Consider the following 22,269-nt stretch of genomic DNA (forward strand, 5'->3'; position numbering starts at 1 on the left):
AAAAATGAGTTCTAGGTTTCCCAATAGTGTCCAAAAGCCCCGCGCTATACTTGGTTCCATGCTGGCAGGCCAACCTCACATCAGGATGGTTAATTGTTTAGCTTCTTAGACAGGCAGTTTCTAACTCCTCAGGGAACGAAGACAGAGTTTGGCCGTGCTGGACCAACCTGTGAGGGATTCTAGAAAACATGACCCCCAATGGTGGTTCTCACGGTGCGGGTGAGGGCATTGACGGAAACGTACCTAATAGAAAGTTGTGCCTGACTGAAAAGCAATTCATCCTCCCAGTCTCTGTCAGTTAGTTCGGCTTTCTGATTTATAAAGATCCTTTCCAGAAGATCATGATATCTGTCCTTTCTGAAATATTTGGCTGTGCTATTTCCCCCAGGATCTCGGTATTATAACTCTTCAGAGTTTCACGATGATTCACCCGATGCATTAGGTGCTCTTGGGAATGAGTTTGCTATTTCTGACAATCTCTTCCCTCTTTTAGGCTGAATGAGTATCATTAGACAATGTATGTCTATAATGTACTAACGGCACTCAGGTGGTCTAAAAGTTGGCCCACTCCTTAAATGCCTAACTCATTTCCCTACAAGACATTTACAGTGTTCAAACAAAATCTAGCCAAAACCAAACCGAAGAATGGTGCCTTTTCACAGAACACAAAACCTAAGAACACAGGTCTACAGCACAGATTTCTCAAGTGGTAAAAGGAGAGACCTGAATGATAATATTTCACAAAATATTCTAGTCACGAAAGCTTCTTCAGGAGATGCCAACTATGCAGAAACAAACAAACAAAATATATCAGATCCAAAGAATGCTGCTAAGGGAAGGAATCAAACCACATAGCCCAAGGCAGCTATCCCCTTCTTTATCTAATAAAATGGTTTGATCTTGGAAAGTTGTGTATAATTCAATGCTTATTTAAATATATTTTGCCAGGGCCCTACAAATCAATCTTGCAATGGATCCATTAGCAAAATGAATAATTCTTCCCACTTACCTCTTCTATAAATTCAAATGCTCAAACAGTATTACTTAAAGCGGGATTTACTTATGACCCAGGAGACCCTAGCTCAATAGCTATATACCACGAGCAACTTTTATTCCAAGATGGCCATTAGGGCTCTAAACTGGTGCACGGGTATATTAATGCATAGCAAACTGAAAGACCAGCCATAAGCTTGTGACACGTGGAATCACAGCATGGGGGTGTATATGTGATGGATAGCCTCCTCTACGTGAGATCATACTTCCCATTTAATTGGCTACACTTTAAAATTCAGTGGATCTCAGAGGAAGTTGCCAGCTATCAGAGCACATCGTGACGTTAGAAGAACGTGTGTACAAGCTAGAAAGCGGCATTGAATACCAACCACCTGGAAGCTTCCAATGAACGGACTGACATGTTCTATGGTCCCGGCTGGTTCTACGGTCCTGACATGTTCTATGGTGGCCTGGCTGCAGTGATTACAACTTCATAGCACCTGGCACTGAAGGACTCCCCTGAAGTGGAAAGACAGTGAAAGAATGGTAAGGGTTGTTGATACAAAAGCGAAGACAGCAAGAACAGAAGAGCCTTCCTTGCAATGAGGTACTTTGTAATGGCAAAAACCAATTTCATACGCATAAACTAAGGACGATATAGGACCCCTCAGAGTCTTTAATATTCTTTTACTTTTCAGAGTCTTCAATATTCTAATGTGCAGTGCAACTCCCTGGGGCAGGGATCTGGCAAGTAGCTGTTCCTCAGTTTTACTCTTGGGACCTTTCCTAGGGGAGCGTTTCATGTGGGTAACACATCTGCCGTGCTAAAGACAATTTTAATAACAGTAAGCAGCATTTATTAAGTGCAAGAACGGAATATGCGAAACTCAGGAACCAGTCTAGAAGCATAGTGCACGATGGTTTCCATGTCATAGTGCAGGACAGCGGCTACAAGCTGATGAGGGCTCTGAAGGTCCATTTGTGCATGACAATGGCTGGATTGGCTCAAGGATGGCCTGATGAGCTAAACGACCCAGAGCTGAAACTTCAAGAGCTTTAACAATGATGATAATAAAACAGTTCCCCCTTATTGGTCACTTGCTATGTTTCAGGCACCGTGGTCAATCAATCCTCAAGACAGCCCCATAATTTCAATCCTATCACTGTCTCTATTTTCCCCTCATTTGTCCCAATCACCCAACGACTGTCAGAGGTCAGGGTGAAACCCAGGTTTGCTGGACAATGAGTTCTGTGTTCCTCGCATTCCACCACAGCTGTCTCTCGTGAACGCATCGGTGAAGACGAATTCAGAAGGACCTGTAGGATGCCACGTACAGTGGTTTATGCTGTAGTTAATTGTACCCAGCAGAAAGAACTAGGAGAAAATGATATATATGAATGGATTCTCACGGCAGAGAATTAAAAACACAGAAAAATTACAATCGGCAACCCAAATGTTTTTAACCTGAAGTAACCTGCAAGCAAATTCTATGTGGAGGCTAATTGCCTTGATAAAGTAATCAATCTATTGTTCACTCTGCATTTTAAATTTTCCGTTAAGGTAAAACAGCACTCAAGAGACAGACGTTATCGTACAACACATTCTGTGATAGCCTCTTGCCAGAGGACACACATGCCCTTAATAGCGATGTGTAACACACAGTATTTTCCAATTCTTTTGTGCGTCAAGAGGAGACAGGAGGTTCTATTTGCTTGATATGCCATGCGGCCTCGTTTCTAAAATAGCAGGGCTGCAGTCTTCGATGGAGAAGCTTGTATTGGGCACCTACTGCGCACCAGGATGAAGGCACAGGGCCTGCCCTCTTTGGGAAGACAAAACCCTTGAATCTCAGGCAGGCGGCCATAAGATCTAATATGGAGGGAAGCTGATAAGGAGAGACTGATTCCAAGAAGGTCGCAGGGTGGGAGTGTTTGGAATAGATCTGGGAAGGCAAAAGCTGAGGTTGGGTTTAAGAATTTTGAACATGACCCACTTTGAACTTACAGGGATGAGCTGTGTCGTCCATAGTAAAAGAAAAATGAAAGACCATAAGTTAAAAAAAAAAAAAAGTCCAGAAATGAAGATACTCAAATCAGATCTGCTATTTACGGACAAACAGATTTGAATGCATATTTATGCAGCTACTATCTTTATAGCTCATAAGGAGATTTTCCAGAGTAGTGGTATAGCTATTATTCTTGAGTAAATTATCTTGTATATAGAAACTACACATTTAAATTCAGTCACATCTTAATAGTTCAAGCCACCAACCTAGGTGATATCCCAGATGGAGGAGCTGATATATCAAGAGATCAGTTTAGATCGCTTATAGTTCAAAATTCAAATCAAATTGTATTTTTAAGCACCTAGTAGTTTCCCTAGTTCTGCCTAACCTAAACTTTCTGAGTTACCCGAAGTATGAAATCGGGATAAAATACCTACATTAACGGATTGATATAGAGATTAGAGAAACTTGACATGGTATTTGGCCTGCATTGGTCTTCAAATAAATGGTGGCTACGGTTATTTCTGCTCCTGGGCCAACACAAGGTGCTGGGGACAGGGGTGAGGAGAGATGAGATAGAGAGCCTACCTTGAGGTGATACTCTGCAAGGTTCTCTCATTTCCAATCAAACTGGCATATCACTCTTATTTTATTTTATTTTATCTTATTTTATTTTCCAGAGAGAGAAAACATGCAAACAAGCAAGAGGGCAATGAGCAGAGAGAGAGAGAGAGAGAGAGAGAGAGAGAATCCTAAGTAGGCTCCACACTCAGTGTGGAACCCAACACGGGGCTTGGTCCCATGACCTTGGGATCATGACCTGAGCTCAAATCAAGAGTTGGACCCGCAAATGACTGAGCCACTCAGGCACCCCTCACTCTGTTTTTCTAACCATTCCCTAAACTTCTCTGTCCCCTAAACCACCAGCATCTGGAGCAGTTGTAGGAATATCAGAACAGGTGTGGTGCTCACAGAAGAGGGGTGGTGGTTCTGTGGATGATAGGCTGTCGTCTACAAGAAAACTGGGTCATTTGGAAAACTCGAAAATTTAGTTAGATGATTAAATGTCCCACCTTTGTCCCTAATGCTCACCCAGAATTAGTTTACACACTGGGAGGCTAGATTGCTATTTAACTTCTAGCAGCAACAGGCAAACGTGGGAGTAGATGAATGCTACATTTCCATGTGCACAAGTCCCCCTGCCTCCACGTACTTCTACTTCCCCACAGGGAAACTATAATGAAACAATGGGTTTTGAAACAAAAAAAAAAGGAAAGATAAATGAAAGCATATCTGGCTACTTTCAGAACAGAGCCTCTCTTCTACCTCCTACACACTCTCACCACGTTTCTGGAAAAGAAGGAAGGAGAGCATAAACGCCAGGACAGCCCCAAGAGGAGGGACGGTAAGCTGAGGACTGATGTGAAGTCTGATATGTGTGATTTTGAGCCAGGAAACAGAGGAGTGAAGTCCGGCGGCCAGCGTATTGTGCTCGTCTACAAACCAACCTACTAACCAACCAACTAACCAGTCAACCATTCTTTCTCACTCCCAGCTTCTGACTGTCTGTGGTGAAGGGGTCGTCCTTGCTCCAAACCACTTCTCCACAAAGGGTACAAACAGGAGGTTCTTCACATTAGGGTCCTAACGGCAATTAGGACCCTGAGGTCCAGTTTGGAGGAAGGAAAGGGAGGAATTAAAGGGTCACCAAAGGTAAAGCAAGCTTACCTTCTAACCCTCCTCAGGTGGGTCCTGAAAACCTCCCTTGAGGAGAAAGCAGAATGTACCTGAGGCAAGACTCTTGGGTTTGAACCTCAACTCCCCCATTTTCTAATGGTGTGATATTGGGTAAGTTAGTTAGCTAATTTGATCATATGAATTATTTTTTTTTTGAGAGAGAGAGAGACAGAGCACATGCATGCACACCCAAGCAAGCAGGGGAGGGCCAGAGGGAGAGGGAGAGAGAGAATCTTAAGCAGCCTCCATGCACAGTGAGAGCCCAATGTAGGGCTCGATCTCCTAACTGTGAGATCATGACCTGAACTTGAAATCAAGAGTTGGATGCCTAACCAACTGAGCCACCCAGGGGCCCCTGAATTAATTTTTGAAATGAAGACAATCAAGGGGCCCCTGGGTGGCTCAGTCAGTTGAGCGTCCGACTTCGGCCCAGGTCATGATCTCACGGTTCATGAGTTCGAGCCCCGCGTCGGGCTCTGTGCTGACCGCTTGGAGCCTGGAGCCTACTTCAGATTCTGTGTCTCCCTCTCTCTCTGTCCCTCCCCTGCTCGCACTCCATCTCTCTCTCTCTCTCTCTCTCTCTCAAAAATAATAAACATTAAAAAAATTTGAAATGAAGACAGTCAAGTATTCAGAAAATGTTACTCTTCCCCATCCCCACCCCAGCTCATGCCTAGGCTTTACTCTTCTCAAAGGTAGCCCAGAAGCAAGATTAGCAGTTTCAGCAAGGATCTGGAAAAGGAGAAGCCCATGGCCATCACCACATGGAGCACAAAGCACTCTAGCTCTGAATCACTGAACTGCCCACCTGAAGGCAGCAACTTCCGTTCTGACTATGTGCAGTTCTGTTAGGAAGCCTGGCAACATATTGATTCTTGTTGTATATATCTGAGAAATTTAAAACAAGAAGAGAGTTCGGTATTCAATCCATTTTTGTTTTCATTTGACGGAAAGACATATGGAGACCCAAGGAAAGAATGGATCTTGTCCAGACTTACATAACCCACCAGGGGCACTTTAGTATGATAAGGGAATAAAAGCAAGGCTAAAAAACAGGAAGCAGATAAACCACAAATGCTTTTGGAAAAAAATATTAAATTAGCTGAGAGGTGAATTTAATTCTGATTTCTGATTGTCCTTTAGAATATTAATTTTTCTGAACGTTGATACGTTTAGTTTCTCTATATCCCCTAAAACATGAAGTAATGCTTCACAAAATTCCTTTTTTCCTGATCTTGTGTTTGTGGCTATAAAGGGAACCAAGAGGATAAAGGGAAAAGTTGACGGTACATTTTTAGGGTTGTTTTAAGGACCTGGAGGGAAGCAAATAGCCCAGTGTAGCCAATGTCAGTTGAGTCTTAATGGTTAGATTTGATGTTCAAAACTTTTGAATTTTCAACTGGATATGCGAACCTATGAAAAAATATTGAGGAATACTGTCACCTCTGCTCGTCATCGGCTCTGCTGAAGTGGACTGGACAGGACCACAGAGAGTATCCTGAAAGGACCACAACACAAAGAACTTCCTGAAGTTGAGCGTGGGTCCTTTACACAAATTGATTTACATTACTTTTTACATATGAGAGTTCTGACTCTAGGTTCATTGAAGGCAGGAGCTCTAGATCTCCTATAGGAGACACAGGGGAAAACCAAGTAGATTCTCATTAAATGACTCATTAAATGACTGTGGAATGATTGATTGGACCAGAGGCCTCGGTTTTCTCATACAGAATAACGGCACTGGATTTTACTGGAAAGCCTTATAAATACTTCAGATAACTTGAAACGCTTTTGGAGAGGTCAGGGAAAGACTGGGAGGGGAAAGGCAGAATCTGGATTAAGTTCTCCAAGGAAGGAGAACATTGGTTTGGTTGTGATTAAACAGAAGCATTTGGACTGGCTTTTAAAGGAGGAGTAATTCGAAGACTGTATCTTTCTTATTTACATAGTTGTTACATAGCCAAGTGGTTCTTAACAGGGCAGTTTCTCTCCCGATGGGACATTTTTTGTTGTCACAAGCCTGGGGAATGCCGCTCAACATACCGCAATGTATAGGACCGCCCCTGAAGACAAAGAATTATCTGGCCCCCAAGGTCAAGAGTGCTAAGGTTGAGAATCCTTCTATTCTAGCTCAACACAGGGCCGGGGATGGGGTGACTGAATTAAAAAAAATAGGTCAACTACTTCTTACAGCAGGAAAGAAGTATTAAAAAATGCGCTCACTGGGTTTTAGTCCTCACGTGGTTTCCCATGTTAATTTAGTATCGTTTTTAATCCAATGTCATTTGTTTCCAAGTGTTGGGATGTGTTGGCTGATTTGCCTAGGTCTTCCATATAGGAAAAACTAGGTACCACTGCATAAGGACGATAAATACCACAACTTGGAGGACTCTAGGGGTGCATGTCCGTTTCTGATTTTCCCAGGGTTCACCCCTGTACAGTCAGCAGGAATGGTGCTAAACAAGAGAGAAGACCAAGTTCACATTATGTGTCAGATCGAACCTTCTTCCCCCTACCTGCACAGATGTACCTCCTTCCTCTTCAAAGCCCTTTCTCGGGGCCAGCAGAAGGTGAGAAAAGGAAGACAGGTACCAAATGGCCTCACAAGCCACAGGAATACACAGTCTCCTTGTTCCTCCTTGTTCCACTACTGAGACCCCACCTACATTTTACGGTACAGGTTGCTGTCTCAGCACAGATTCAACTGAGACACGGTCAGGAAGGAAGACAGCACTGGATAGGCTAAGGACAAAATTGAATGTTGTCAGGGGCATGTGCACGAATGCAGTGTTTTCTACAATGACATTTTCTGGTCTTCGTAAAAAGGGTACCGAACACAAAGGGTTCGGAACACAAAGGGTACCGAACACAAAGGGTCTGACTAGGCTCTGGTCTTAGTTTAGAAATGGGTAGCAGCAGCCTCCTGTCGTCTTCATCAGGGGTGATCCAAGTACAAGGCTTCCTTCAAGAATTTTCCCCTAAAAACCTTTTGGGCCAGCTTGCACTACAAAAAGCTAATTACTTTACTTTTTTATTTTCTCATCCTGAAACCATGAAGCTTCTTTGACTCCCTGGAGGCTGCTAAGGAAGAGTTATTTGACCTTGGACAAGGGGACACCCTGTACAGAAAACCGCCATCCAGTTTTGCACGGAAAATTAACATTTCCTTGGGATCCAAATTCGCAAACCCTAGGTGTATTTGTTCTTTTTAAACACTACCTCTTTGATTCAGCCAGAAACCTTCACTGCTAGACAAGGAATCGATTTCCATAGTCTAGCAAAAGCACACATTTGTAAAGTTGGCAGAAAACTTGCTTTATTGGAAACTCACGTAATGTCATCCTTGATTGCAGCATATTAATACAACTCCAAAGTATGTCCGTTTTTAAATACTGAACTCAAGAGGCAATTACTTTTAATTTGAATTCCCAGCGGTCCAATATTTTTAGGCTATTAAAAAATATCGAGCGAGCTTAACTACGTTAAAAAGGACAAACAAGAAAAGAATAAATCAGTCTTGGCAAAGACTTAAAACTTCAGATGCATTATGGAGAAGAAAAATCAATGACGTCTCTACAAAGACCTACCACTAAAGGAATAACAGGTACCACGTGATTCCTCATCACTCCATCCTATCGGGGGTCATTCTCACCAAGCGCGCTTCAGTGATTTATGCCAGCATTTATTCCAGTGAGAGAAGTGGAGAGACACCTGTTCTATATTGAAATGAATTGAGCCACAAAGTGCAGGTGTTAAAAGGGCTACGTAAGAGGCTTGCAATAAATCAGTAAGTCCGCACTGCATTCTGCCCACTGATCTATCCCTACTCCCTATAGCTCAGTCTTCCCCTGGCTTCCTCGGCACCTCATTCTCCTTGCTTTCCTTCTTTCGCTTCTGACGAGTCCCTTCTCTCCTACAGCACCTTAAAATACTGGCATGCCCCAGGGCTCGCTTCTCTGCCTCTTGTCCCTCCCTAGGTGATCTCCTCTGCTCTTGTGGTTTTAATACCCTCCACAGGCTGGCGAGTCTTAAATGTGCGCCACCCACCTGGAACTCACCCCTGAGCAATTTGAAGGCAGGATCCTGTAGTGTCTGATACGCAACACTTGCTCATTAAGTGCTAAATGAATACATGAAGGGAACATACAAATGGATTCATGGGACTTCATTTGGAAACCTGTGGAGGACAGCTGAGTTGTCCTCGGCAAGCCCATCCTAGAACAGTCAGAACCATCCTGGCTCACCAGCGAATGTATGAATAAACTCAGTCTAGGTCAGTAGAACCTATACCTGACCTACAGCAGACCTAGCCAACCCACAGACTATGAGAAAGAATAAAACTGTTCCGGTTTGAAGCCACTATATTTTAGGGTGACTTAAAACACAAAGAGCCAAACTGATAGACTAGTTCAAAGTCTTTCCCTTCCTTCCAGTCTTTCCTCCTTGAGGGCAGAGGCAGTGCCCCTATTCAGTGCCATGCCTAGTAATCAGCTAAATGCCTAGCTTCTATAGGACAATAAGTTTCTTTAAAATTTTTTTGATTTTTTTTTTTTTGAGATGAGAGAGAGCACGAGCTGGGGAGGTGCAGAGAGAGAGAGGGAGACAGGAACCAAAGCGGGCTCTGCGCTGACAGCAGAGAGCCCGATGCGGGGCGTAAACTCACGAGCCATGAGATCATTGATCTGAGCCGAAGTCGGATGCTTAACCAACTGAGCCACCCAGGCGCCCCTGTAAGACAGTAAGTTTCTGTTGGCAAAGACATCAATTCTGCTAAGGGTGACTGGAAGTGCTATAAGTCACTTGCTGCCCAGAATTAAGGCAAATGGCTGGGTGAACTCAGGATATCAAAATTTGCTATTTAACGAGGTAACTAATGAGAGATGTTTATTGGGTATTTATTGTGGATGGACACTGTGCTATGCCTGTGGCATCTATTTAATAAAGCTCTATTCAGTAGGGATGAAATCAAGATGTATGTGTAAATGGAGTCCTAATTGGGAAGGGAGATAGATCTCTTTTAAAACACCAGTAACTGCTCCCAAAGAAAAAGCTGCATCAGAATAAAAGGTTCCCAAACTATCCTGATTGGCTTAGGGGACTCCGTTTTCCTCCCTCAGTAAATATTCTGGGTATGTTTAGCCAATTATCCCCTAAGTGAACAGCTAACGATGCATGTCAATGAGAAATTTACTGACTCAGTTCATGAACCTTCTAACACAGATCCGAAATGCTATCTTCTCAGAGAAAAATCAAGTGATTACAGAGGAAAAGTGCCAGAAGAGGGAACAAAAGAGAAAAGTCACTGGTTGGCAGTGTCTATTACCCCTATGTTTTCAAATGCCCTTTGTTCCTTCCTTCTTGCATGGACAGAAGGAGATTTTGTTCACAGCCTGAGGCAGCTTGCTAGGCAGCCGACCTCACCGTCTGAATGGGCTGCTTGAGTCTGTGATGAGGCTGTGCACAGCTGGGCCGGCTGGCTGTCTCCCAGAAGGGGCTCCAGTGGAGGGACCATGTGGGCTCTCCTGTTTGTCTGTGTCTTTCTCAAGAAACGATTTTAACTAGTGATCTGCATACACGTGTGGGAGTGTGTTCGCACCTTTGCATGGCAACTAGCAACCACCAGGGGCACATTTCACCTGTCCCAGTGTGCTGTGTTTCCGGAAGGGGCAAAGCCCAAGGTGCCACCGTAAGGACAATGGCAGGTGTCTGATCCAGGGAAGTCCCCTGTGCCCACACCAGGGGAGAGGGACAGCAGGAGCAAATCACTCCATTACAGACACATCTGCCCTTATCACTGCCCTATATTTGCAGACGGACCACCTTAAAAAGGGGGCCAACTTTGGTGCATGAGATCATTCCACTCCCAGGTGGTCACAAAAATCCAGCGTCAGAATGGAACCTCTTCTCTTTCCTTGGGGAGGTGGCTCATGGCAGAGCCAGTTAAGGCTGCTTTAAGGTCCAGCAGCTCCATGAGGAAAACCATGGCTTTGAAGTATTATTTTATGTAAGGAAGGACTACAGGGAGAATGACCTACAGTTAGCAGATGTTGATATAGGGAACAAAGGACAAAAGCATGCGACAAATTCAATGGTAGTATAATAGCGTTGCGTGGTTAACACACGGTAGCTACACTTGTGGGGAGCACAACATAACGCACAGAGCGGTCGCATCCCTATGTTGTACACCTGGAGCTAATGTAACATTGTGTCTCAACTATACTTCGATAAAAATAAATAAGTAAACAAGTCATGGGGTTGAAAAGCATAGCATAGGGAATATAGCCATAGATTACCCAAATTCAAAGAAATAACGGCATTGACATTTCCAAAAAAAAAAAAGAATTAAGAACAAGAAACATATGACAAATCTTGAGGACGCTGCTTTGTTTAGCCCTCGGCCTACTGCTTATACCAGCATTCAAAGCGGGCTGTGGGGGAATGCACGAGAACTCTCCTGATTGAAGCACTGGGTAAGTGAACACTGCCGAGAGGTTAAAGACAGTTCTACAGTTTTCTTCCAAACAGCACATGTCACCAGCAGTGGAAAGGACGGTGCTGAGCTCTTCTCTCACGCCTTGCACCCAAAAGGGGGCGGCAGGTGTCAGAGTATGGGACAAGCTGAGGCAGCACAACGTAGGAGAGACCAACCAGGCTTGAGAGCGACCAGAGAGACCAGACTTGGCTTCAAATCCCCACAAAGACACTTATTAGTCGTATGACTTTGAGCAAGTTATTTCATATCTTTACACTCCGGTTTCCCCACTGCGTCCTTCAAGATGGATGATGCCTACCTCATGGGTCGGGAACATTAGGGATAATAAACCTGAAGTGCCTGGCGCATAAAAGATGCTGAACATTGATAGCTAAGCATCTAACCAGAGCACGATATACAACGTCCCGCACCGAATGCGCCGCACGAACTCCCGAGACCTCCTTCTTCATGCTTCTGGAGGGCAACGGCCCACTTCACGCAACCTGGCTCCTCGTGAAGGTCGCACAGAACAGTATCTTGACAGGGATCCAACCCGGTTTGGCGGGGCTTTTTGGTCACGCGCCTTAAGTCGGTTCTCGCTTTGTAATGAAGGTTTCATCATCCAGGGATTTAGGTCAACGGCTGTTTCGTGAGACGATGTCTTGAGGTGGAAGATGAGGTGGCGGGAAAACAATACCTACTTGCCTCTAAGGACTGTTGCGAGAATTAAGGCAGTGTTAGGTAAAAATGCTTGGCACGTAGTAAATTCTGCTTAATTGTCAATTACTATTTTTATTATCCTTTACCTTACGCTAGAAAATGGGGCTCCAGCAAGTGATGAAAGAGAATTCATTGCTAATATCCGGACCTCTAGGTAACACCTAATCTTATGGAAATGCTCAGAGCAAGTCTTAATAACATTTCTGTCACTGGTGGCAATTTTCTTGAGCCGAGAAAACATTCAGCAGCAGAATCAGCTCTTTAGTAATTAGAAATGACATCTTTCCTCAGTTCTAGCATTATAGGGGAGGAGTGGCTCCTGGCTTAAAGAAAGGAGATTAGGCAAGTAACCTGTTTATGTGTTTATGTTTTTTCAAAAAATATTTTAAAGTTTATTTTTTATTTTGAGAAAGACACAGAGAAGAGTGGGGGGGGGGGGCAGAGAGAGAGAGGGAGAGAGACAGAATCCCAAGTACAAGCTCCACGCTGTCAGCACAGAGCCTGACGCGGGGCTGAAACTCACAAACTGTGAGATCATGACCTGAGCTGAAACCAAGAGCCAGACACTTAACCGACAGAGCCACCTAGGCGCCCCATCCTATTTATGTTTTTTATCTAAGGACAGTTTTATTGCATTCTAACTGAATTTAGCTATTCGTCAATCATTATACTGGTTGTGTGTGTGTGTGTGTGTGTGTCCTAGACAAAGTCATCACCCCCTTGAAGGTAAGGGGCATTTCACCTCCTACCTTTGAGTGTTTCACTACATCCAACTCCAGGCCCACAGAACTAACAACTACCTCCTGAGTCCCTTCTACTTACGGAAGCTCCTTTTCATAGCACAGATTGAGAATGGAGTGTGGACGGCATTTCATTCCTTTCAACCTAACAGATCTCTTCTGCGCTAAAATTGCTGTTAGACAATAAACTCATGTAGAAGGCAAGAGGGGGGAAACTGGGTATATGGAGAGGCCACGGAGGGAAAAAGCATGGGCCTCAGAGGCCAGAAAAACCAGGTTCAAATCAAGTCCTGTCATTTATTAGGGAAGTGACTTAAACTTCCTGTATCTTAGTTTGGGCATCTGTCAAATGTTGGTAGCAGCCCTACCTTACAGGGATTTTGTGATCATGGCTCTAAGGTTGCTTTGCACAGTGTTCTCACTGTAGAGAGAGGCAGCTACGTGGATCCGTGTTCTTCCCCTTCCTCCGCGGGAGATCTGGACTTTCAGCCAATGTACACTTGTCGCTTCCAAAGCTGGATGGACTTGAAGATTGACCTGGAGCCATTCCAAGAATATATATCTTAAAATAGCTGGGGCTCGTAAGTAGAAATATGCTAGCACATGGCTGGAAGTGGACATGTGATTTTGATGTGTTGGAGTGAGTGCGGATATCAGCTGTGAAGCAAGACAAGGGTAAGTGTTGATAAAATGCAGGATGTTATACCTCTTGTTCCACACTTTCCCGCGGGCATTATTCAAGCTGTGTATTCTCGAGCACGCTAAGAAATGCCGTAGAGTATAATAAATGAATACCTGAACCAGTGTAATATACGGTGCTAGGAACGATTTAGAATCATGGATAGCAATTAAAGTGTCCCAATCGTATCAAAGTCAGTCTCCCATACATGCTGCTGTACTAATTTGATGCCGTGGTAGCTGGTGTGTACGTGGTAAGAGGGCAATGCTACAATCACGACAGCCTCGGGTGTAACTCAGGGACAGACACCCAGGTCATGAGCAGCTTGAGCCAAATTTTGCAATCTCACCCTGGAGCAGGAGCAATCGAGCGAAGAAACAGTAGTACGTTCCTGGCATGTTTGCACACTCTTCTCCTTCTCCATCTTCTTCTTCAAGTACACACATACGTGGTCCCGAGGAACTCTTCCACCCACATTCGCAAGCTGGATCATAGTTTGAGAAGACACGTGTTGCAGCAATTGCTTGCAAGAAAGGAGGTTGGTCACAAGGTGGCAGATTACCACGCTCCTATGGAGAAGGCCGATTATTTCTCTACAAGCACAGAGCAGCAGAGGCAGGAAAACTTCAGGAAGGGGTGTGTGTCAATAATGAAGCAGCAGAAAGAAATCAAGGAATCAATCCCATGTACAAGTGCACCAAAAACCATAAGATACCTAGGAATAAACCTAACCAAAGAGGTGAAAGATCTGTACTCTGAAAACTATAAAACGCTGATGAAGGTAATTAAAGATGACACAAAGAAACGGAAAAGCATTCCATGCTCATGGATTGGAAGAACAAACGTTGTTAAAATGTCTACACTACCCAAAGCAATCTACACATCGGATGCAATCCCTATCAAAATAACACCAGCATTCTGCACAGAGCTAGAACAAACAATCCTAAAATTTGTATGGGACCACAAAAGACCCCGGATAGTCAGAGCAACCTTGAAAAGGCAAAGCAAAGCTGGAGGCATCACAATTCCAGACTTCAAGTTATATCGCAAAGTTCTAGTGACCAAGACAATATGGTACTGGCATAAAAATAGACACATAGATCAACAGACCACACAGAAAACCCAGAAATGAACCCACAACCATATGGTCAACTAATCTTCGACAAAGTAACAAAGAATATCCAGCGGACAAAAAAGACCGTCTCTTCAACAAACGTGTTGGGAAGACGGGGCGGCAACATGCAAAAGAGTGAAACCGGACCACTTTCTTACACCACGCACAAACATAAATTCAAAATGGGTGAAAGATCTAGATGTGAGACAGGACACGGTTAACGTCCTAGAGGAGGACACAGGCAGTAATCTCTTTGACACCAGCTGAAGCAACTTCTTACTAGGTATGTCTCCTGAGGCAAAGGAAACAAAAGCAAAAAGAAACTCTTGGGGCTTCATAAAAACAAAAGGCACAGCAAAGGAAACAATCAACGGAAAGGTGTGTGTGTGTGTGTGTGTGTGTGTGTGTGTGAGTGTGTACGCATGTGTGTGCATGTGTGTGTGTTGGGAATGATGGCTACCTTACATGGCCATGAGTTCTAAAGGTCATATAAGTGCTGCCTGTCCAGCATTGCCCTCTCATCACAGGGCACCTCCTAAAGAGGCCCATGCAATCAGCATGATAAGAATGCCGAATTGACGTTGACGTCACACACCAGACCTTATGCCAAGGTGATTTTTTCCCAAGGCAGTGATCCCAACGCTGTTAGCACATTAGAATCACCTGGGGAGCTTTTTAAGCACTACCTCTGCCACAAGAGATTTTGCAGGGTTTTCGTCTGGACAAGTTGTTGCTCAGGTGGTTGGTTTTGGTCTGGTGTTGGACTCAGGCATCAATATTATTTCAAAGGTCCTCAGGTGATTCCAGTGTGTAGCAAGGTTGAGAGTCATCGAAGCGATCTGAAGCAGCGTCACTCAAAGTATGGTCTGCAGACTTAGCGCTGATCTGTGAACTCTGCCACTAAGCACACTTTTTATTTCCTCAGCTGACACTGTTTTTCCACAGCAAGACATTAAGGCTCTCTTGATGAAGAAAGAAGGGCGTGGATTTACATTCTGGCACAAGCTCCTTATCTCATCACTGACTTGGAAGGCATAATTTCAGACCCAGCACCGATCCACGAACCACACTTTGAGGAGCACTTCCCTAAAGACAGTGGGTGGGGGCCACCATTCATTTTCTGGAGTGTATTCCTCGTCAAAGCCCAGCTTTGACGAGGAATACACTGATGCCCAGCACGGTGCTCCCCGAAGTATGTTTTGGGGACATGGATAGGTGTTACAAACAAACCGTGTTTGGTAGCTGGAAGATGTTTGCCACTGAATCGCCCAAAGTAAGATTCCTGACCTGTAAGACTCCTCAAAACCTTTCTCTTCTGATGAATTCAGACCCTCTACGAGTGGCATGGAATTTGGGAAATATGTATTTGACCACAGAATCTGTCTTTTCACAGAGATGCACGATCAGTGTTTCAGGAAACATCATTTGGAAAATATCCATCGGCTAATTATTGAAGAACATGTGAAAGAGAGTATAATTAGTCCCGCATTCTCTTCAACCAGGCCATCAAGTTATCACTGAAAACAAAAGACGAGGTGACAATTGAAGCAGAGACAGCGGCACATTCCCGTGTGTCCCCTTAATACAGGGAGACCTCCATACATTAGGGTTGAGCTGGATTTGGGCAAACAGCTAAAAGTCATTCAGGCCATGCCTTTTCGGACAAGGAACACAGCCTACCTGGCTCCTATCATGCTGGGTCAGAATGGCATATTTTCTTACGTGGCTTATCAACTGGCTGTGAAGAGAAAAAGAAAACAACAACGAGGAGTCGCTGAGGGATCAGACCCTCAGAAACAATCCCCAATGGACGGATAATGGTTTCAAGTATCGGCACTTGGATTTTCACTTTATTTTTTTTTAATTAAAATCATCACCATACACTGTTATTCGGCCAATAAACCATTCAGAGCGTTCTCCCAGGGTGGTGTTATTTTAAACATTAAAAAAAAAAACCCACAAAAAACTTGAAACGGGTCATCAGCGTTGGCTTTGCACGGGAAATATTTGCCTTCAATATTAACCAAGGAAAACCTCAGCCAAGAGAGTTGTAAAGGAGAGACCACTTCTTCTCAGGAAAACGTCACCGCCAGCTCGATGGAAACACCTAGGCTCAAGTAAGAAAGGAGGCCTGTTGCTTTAGAAAGTGAGTCATCTTTTCTAGAAATGAATGGTTGTTAGTTTCTACTGTAAAGGCCAGCCTGGAGATGGAGTTGAGATGCATATGACTAAAAAGAGAATAATAAATGCCCATCCTGGCCTGAAACTGAATTACTGGCTGTTAAGTATACTTCCTTGATCAAATTATGAGTTTTCCAGAGAGAAGAGACTATCTCCCCAAATATGACTGGATTTCGTGTTTGCTGCCATAGGTGGGAAATAGGACCCAAGAGAGAATGTGCCGTTACTAGTTTCCTGATGCTTTAGGACATAAGTTGTCTATTAAGAATTAGCTGAGGGGCGCCCGGGTGGCTCAGTCGGTTAAGCGTCCGACTTCGGCTCGGGTCATGATCTCGCAGTCCGTGAGTTCGAGCCCTGCGTCGGGCTCTGTGCAGACCGCTCGGAGCCTGGAGCCTGCTTCCGATTCTGGGTCTTTCCATCTCTCGGCCCCCCCCCCCCCTGCTCATGCTCTGTGTGTCTCTGTCTCTTAATAATAGGTAAACGTTAAAAAAAATTTTTTTTTAAAAAGAATTAGCTGACATGCAACAGACAGGAACACACTTGAATACTTTCTGGGGAGAGGATAGTGTTTATTCATTACTAATCACCAAGGCCTTCAGATTTCTGGCTTTAATTTGGCTTCAATTTGGACCGGTTTTGAAATCCTTCTTGTGACTCTGCAATTAAGCTGCCATTTGCTTCAATGAGCAAAGAAAACTCTCCGGTGCTGTTTTGTCATCCTGCAGGTACTACATCAAAGGCAAGGTGACCCTAAGTGATAGTTATTTTGAAATGAAAAGATTAAGAATAAAGTCTTGTATCTCTTCAGAGTCACCCGAACATACGGCTCCATGTTTTTCTAATAAAAGAGGAAAACCCCCTCGATTCTCATCCTCAAGGGGACGGATATGGAACCCAGTTACATCCATTCTGAAAGTCAAGACGTTTTCAAGGTATCAAGCATCAGAGGTTGCTTGGTTTTTTATCAAACTAGTAAGCCAAATGCTATTAGACCCATTGCTCTCAAAAGGTTAATTATTATTAAAATGAGGAAGACAGGAGACAACAACGTTGAAGAAAAGCTAAGGATGGAAATAAAGACATTTCCCTTCGCCTGTTTTCTTAATATTCTTCTACCTTCCTCCTCCCCTACCACTGAGGCCAGAATGATGATATCCATGGGATCATATTCTCTTTCTGGTGTAAAGAAAGCAAGGCAACATGAGAGTAGCAGTCATTGGCGCTAGTTACAAATATGGCCCCTTAACATTTGGCTTTCTTTTGGTTGGTAAAATCTGCCGTACCTCATCACCACTCTGGAGCACAGATTCTCTTCTCCTCCAACCAAAGTCACTACGGTTGGATGCCTCTCTGAATTAAAAGGTTATAGACATCCTGAGGGAGATGGAATATATAGATATTTAAATCACAGGAAAGCAGGACTGTAAGAAAAAGGCCAAATGCTTGATTAAAAGACGGTGGGTGACAAACCCCTGCGCTCCATCACATTTTCCTGTATTGTGTTAACTCCTTCAAATTTACTATTGTAATCAGGATTTTTAATCCTAAAAGCAAAGGCTGGAAATCCATGATTTATGTTTCTCAGTAGATTTTCAACAGTGTCACCTTGCAAGCCCGGGTATCTTGGTGTGATTCTTTTGAACAACCTTCAAACATCAGTAAAAGCCCTATGACTGGCATTTAGGAAGCAGCAGCTATGAGGATAATAGACTGGCTTTCAAAAGTTACTCTAAATCAGTGATTTCATTTTGGCACACACGACAACGAAAGAAAGAAGAAAGCTACAAGGCTTGTATTTTCTCTTGCCAAAAGGCTCCTGGAACAGTAAGAAAACAAGATTTTCGTAATAACCTCCCCGCTCCATGTGGCTTTCTTACAACAGAGCGTTGTTGGTACTGAGCCACGATAGACGCTCAGACACTTGTATGTGCGTCTTCGGCCAAATTCCGGTACTCACATAAGATTACATCATAAGTGGTTTTTATGGAAATAATCACATCACTGAAAATCACAAGCATTCGGAACAGATTAAAGAACTTATTTTGGAACGGCCTGTTCAGAAATAGAAACCTGGTTTTGGCAAAGTGCAATTTGGCCTTAGTGTATCCTGAAAAGCCAGCGGGATATTTCCGTCCTTCATTGTATGATTTCACGTGCATTCTGAGGTCCCTGGACACAATACAAAAATACCTTTTAAAAGAGAGAAGACCATGAACCGTAAATAAACGATCTGTACCAAATCTCAAGCGGTCATAAACTATGAGAATAATCTGGCCCTCACAAAGACGTCACCAATCAAAAGAAACACCAAGACTTGGTCTATAATAACATAAAAAGAGTTGGTCGGTTTCTATCAGTTCAGTAAGAAGAAAATTAATGGCAACTTTATCACAACGCACATAAAGCTCTTTGACCTAGTTTCATCATTTCCAAAACTTACCCCATTCAAACTTTTATTTTCCTCTCAAGTTTCAAAGAAGTTTTCATTTCACGCTTGAGGGTTATAGAAAAACCACCTCATTAGAAGGGGGTCATACTGCCAAGGTTGGCATTGCACAGATCCTGTCCATTGCCTTCACATGAGGTGGGACCGGTGGGCACCCACAGCCAAGGTCAATTAAGGTCTCATGCTTTGGCACAGATACCACGAGAGGAACTCTCTTCAAAATGCTTCACACGATATTGACATGTTTCAAGGTGTGGATATAGTTTGAAACTGAGATTCTGTTTGTATTAAAGAGGCCTTTCGTTTCTACCAACTGTAACAACATGTTATAGCAACCTTAAGCGAAAACTAATGACTGTACTTTGCGGCCTCGAAAACAAACATCTTCCAGAATGACCACCGAGCCCTTCCAAACCCGCGGTCACTCCACCTCCTGGAAATGACGAGCTTTGGTATCCTACGTGAAGTAAGCATGCTCATTTGTTGGCATAGTTTCCTGATTTACCCTAGATCTCTTCCACAGCACGATCGCTTTCGTCCCCGTCTAAGGTCTTCGGGACCCTGCTAATTTGTACAGAGTGTTTTCATTTCAAGGTCTGGGTCTGCCATTAACTTCTGGGACCTTGTTTGAAGGGAGTACGGTGAAATTGTAAACAGTATTCAAATGTCATTCCAGAAAACCTATAATGGGTCTGATACTATTTACACATCACCCACAGGAGTGAGGAGGGAGATATTAGCTTCACTATTCCAGGGGACCTGGAGGAGGGCAAGATCAGGAAAATCAAAGCGTACAAGTGAAAGAATGACAGTCACATTAAGCACGGTGGCAGCCACTGAATGTGTGGATGAAACGACAGATTAAAAATTGTCCAAACCTTGTCTAAGGAGTTTAACTGCTACCCATTCTCTAAAGGATTCTTCATGTCTGAAAACATTCGTAACGGTAAACACAATACGCTCCAGATGATATTTTGCAAATTCACAGAGCCTGAAAAATCGTATGTAATAAGAAAAGGGATGGGGGTGTAAATTTAGTTATTCAACTGTATTTTCCTTAAATCTGAGTATTGTTAAAACAATTTGAAGTAAGTTTCTAACTGCTTGCTTGACTGAATTTAACCAGGTGCTTCTTAAATTGCTTCTTTTTCTTGCGCAAATCAAAATTGGTTTTTCAGGCTGATGTGCAAGTAGAAAAACAGTATAGCATCTGTAACACGAATATTCCATTACATTATATATGTTTAATGTATATCATTATATAATAAACGGTATAGATCTCTCATACGGATACTGGTTTTATACTTGTAAACACACACTTGTAAGAAAGAAAGAAGAACAAGAGAAAACAAGCAAAACACGCGTCCGTCGTGCACAAACCTTCGGGCTCTTGTCAACTCTTTTCTTTTAGAGAAAAGAAAGCAGAAAATATTGCAGTGCATCGTATATAGTAAAGTAATTGTCACTGGTTGAAAGCTTTTGTTTCATTGAAGCATAAGATCAAGTTGGCATCTTCTGTACTAACCCACCAAAAGATTTCGTTTACTCACTGTAAAGGGGTCACCATTTACATCTCCAGATGAGCAAGGGCTGACATCAGAACTCCTACCCAAAGGAGACAGCTTGGATACCACAGTATGGGCAGTAACAAACGTAAATGCTCTAGTCTATTGCTGAAATACAAATGAACACAGAAAAACGTACACTTCTCCTTTTTTGCTGATGAACATGGAGAACTCCATTGGGAAGCGAGGAGAAGGGAGACTCTGAGGCGTAAAGAACTTGGTACCAGAACTGTGGGCTCGAGTCAATTTGGAGTACTTTCCTTTACCCACCAAACTTTAAACAGAACCACATGGCAGTGTTTTTTTTTTTTTTTTCTAGGTCAGAAAGACAGCTGTAAGGGAGAGACCCACCATGTTGCAAAAGGGCAACTTGAAATAGGGACAAAGTCGCTTTTAGAAATCACACCAGAGCCATTTACGCAAAAGTGTATGCCAAAGGACAGGGGCACTTTTTGGTCACTTTCGTTGTTGTTCGCCCGGAAACCGCATCACTGGTATCGGATGTGCAGGGGACAGAGGCTGTTTCACAGTAAGTAATTAGCAACATACAGGACACTTCTCAAATGTCCTGGGGTGGGGGGGGGGAAGGTGCGAATGCTCTTTCTAGACCGACGAGGTACTTTAGAGAGAGATTTGTAGCACGGATTGCGGTGAACACGCTATTGACCTCAGTTTACGTTACGGCAAATGGACTTTTCCAAACCTGTACTCGAGCTGAAAGGAAAAACAAACTACTCATAGTTTCCTTGAGGCATGCATTTCACGATGGCAAACTAAGTAGATGATGAGCATTCTTCGAGCGCAATGCAGAAGCCGTATGGAGTGGAGGAGACTTAGAAAATTTGGGACAATCCTCTCACGATTTCATTTTGGAAGCATCATTCCTCAGCCGACTGCTGTTTCAGGAATGCAAGGTGATGGGAACAGACGTGGCCAGATGTTGGCTACAGGAGCAAGCGACTTCAGCAGCCAAAATGGGGCAATGTCAGGACAGCAGCGGAAAACGCTTTGGGCTACGAGAAGCAGGGGGCTGCCCGCGCGCTGTGCCAGGGATGACTGTGTTATACAGCGTCCCATCTGAGCCTGCATAACACAGTCACCGGCGAGCCAGGGGCCTCCTAACCATGTCAGGGGCCGAACAACATACAGCACACCAGGGGGGCAATGCACAGTCAAAGAAAAGAGAGAGAAAGAAAGAAGAACGAGAGAAAACAAGCAAAACACACGTCCGTCGTGCACAAACCTTCGGGCTCTGTGTTTTCTTTGTGGTGTACTTGCTTCAGCGGGCAGCAGAAGATTTCGTGACACTTAGCACGAAAGGGGGACTCTTTTTTCTTTAATTCCGCAGATTGGATGGAATCTTGCCGTAACATAATGTATTCCTGTGTGCCAGGGGGGGCGTCATCCAGAACTGTGGTCACCACATAACAAAATGAACTCAAGTTAGAGCTTCAAGAAAGCAGCGAATGTCTTAAATCACATCTACTCCCAGGGAAGACTAAAGAAACAACATTCCTGAGAAAAGTTGCAAAGAAAACCGTGTAACAGCTCGCTAGTGGCTCTTTTTTAGGGGCGGGCTTGAAAATAACAAAGCCCTGACTCAACTACCCATCCCT

The 22,269-nt window shown here is 43.7% G+C and overlaps 1 protein-coding gene across 2 annotated transcripts in view; it reads right to left on the bottom strand.

Annotated features, from left to right (window-relative positions):
- Window positions 1-22,269, bottom strand: part of FGF13 (fibroblast growth factor 13) — a 447,042-nt gene that overhangs the window by 160,909 nt on the left and 263,864 nt on the right. Inside the window, exon 2 of one of the 2 annotated variants that reach the window (XM_030305582.2) lies at window positions 21,897-22,064. The exons of the other annotated variant lie outside the window; for it this stretch is intronic. Coding sequence (XP_030161442.1) covers window positions 21,897-22,064 — 168 coding nt within the window. The remainder of the gene's footprint in view (window positions 1-21,896; window positions 22,065-22,269) is intronic. 2 annotated transcript variants of the gene reach the window in all.

Source organism: Lynx canadensis, chromosome X (assembly GCF_007474595.2).
Source record: "Lynx canadensis isolate LIC74 chromosome X, mLynCan4.pri.v2, whole genome shotgun sequence".
Taxonomy (NCBI): domain Eukaryota; kingdom Metazoa; phylum Chordata; class Mammalia; order Carnivora; family Felidae; genus Lynx; species Lynx canadensis.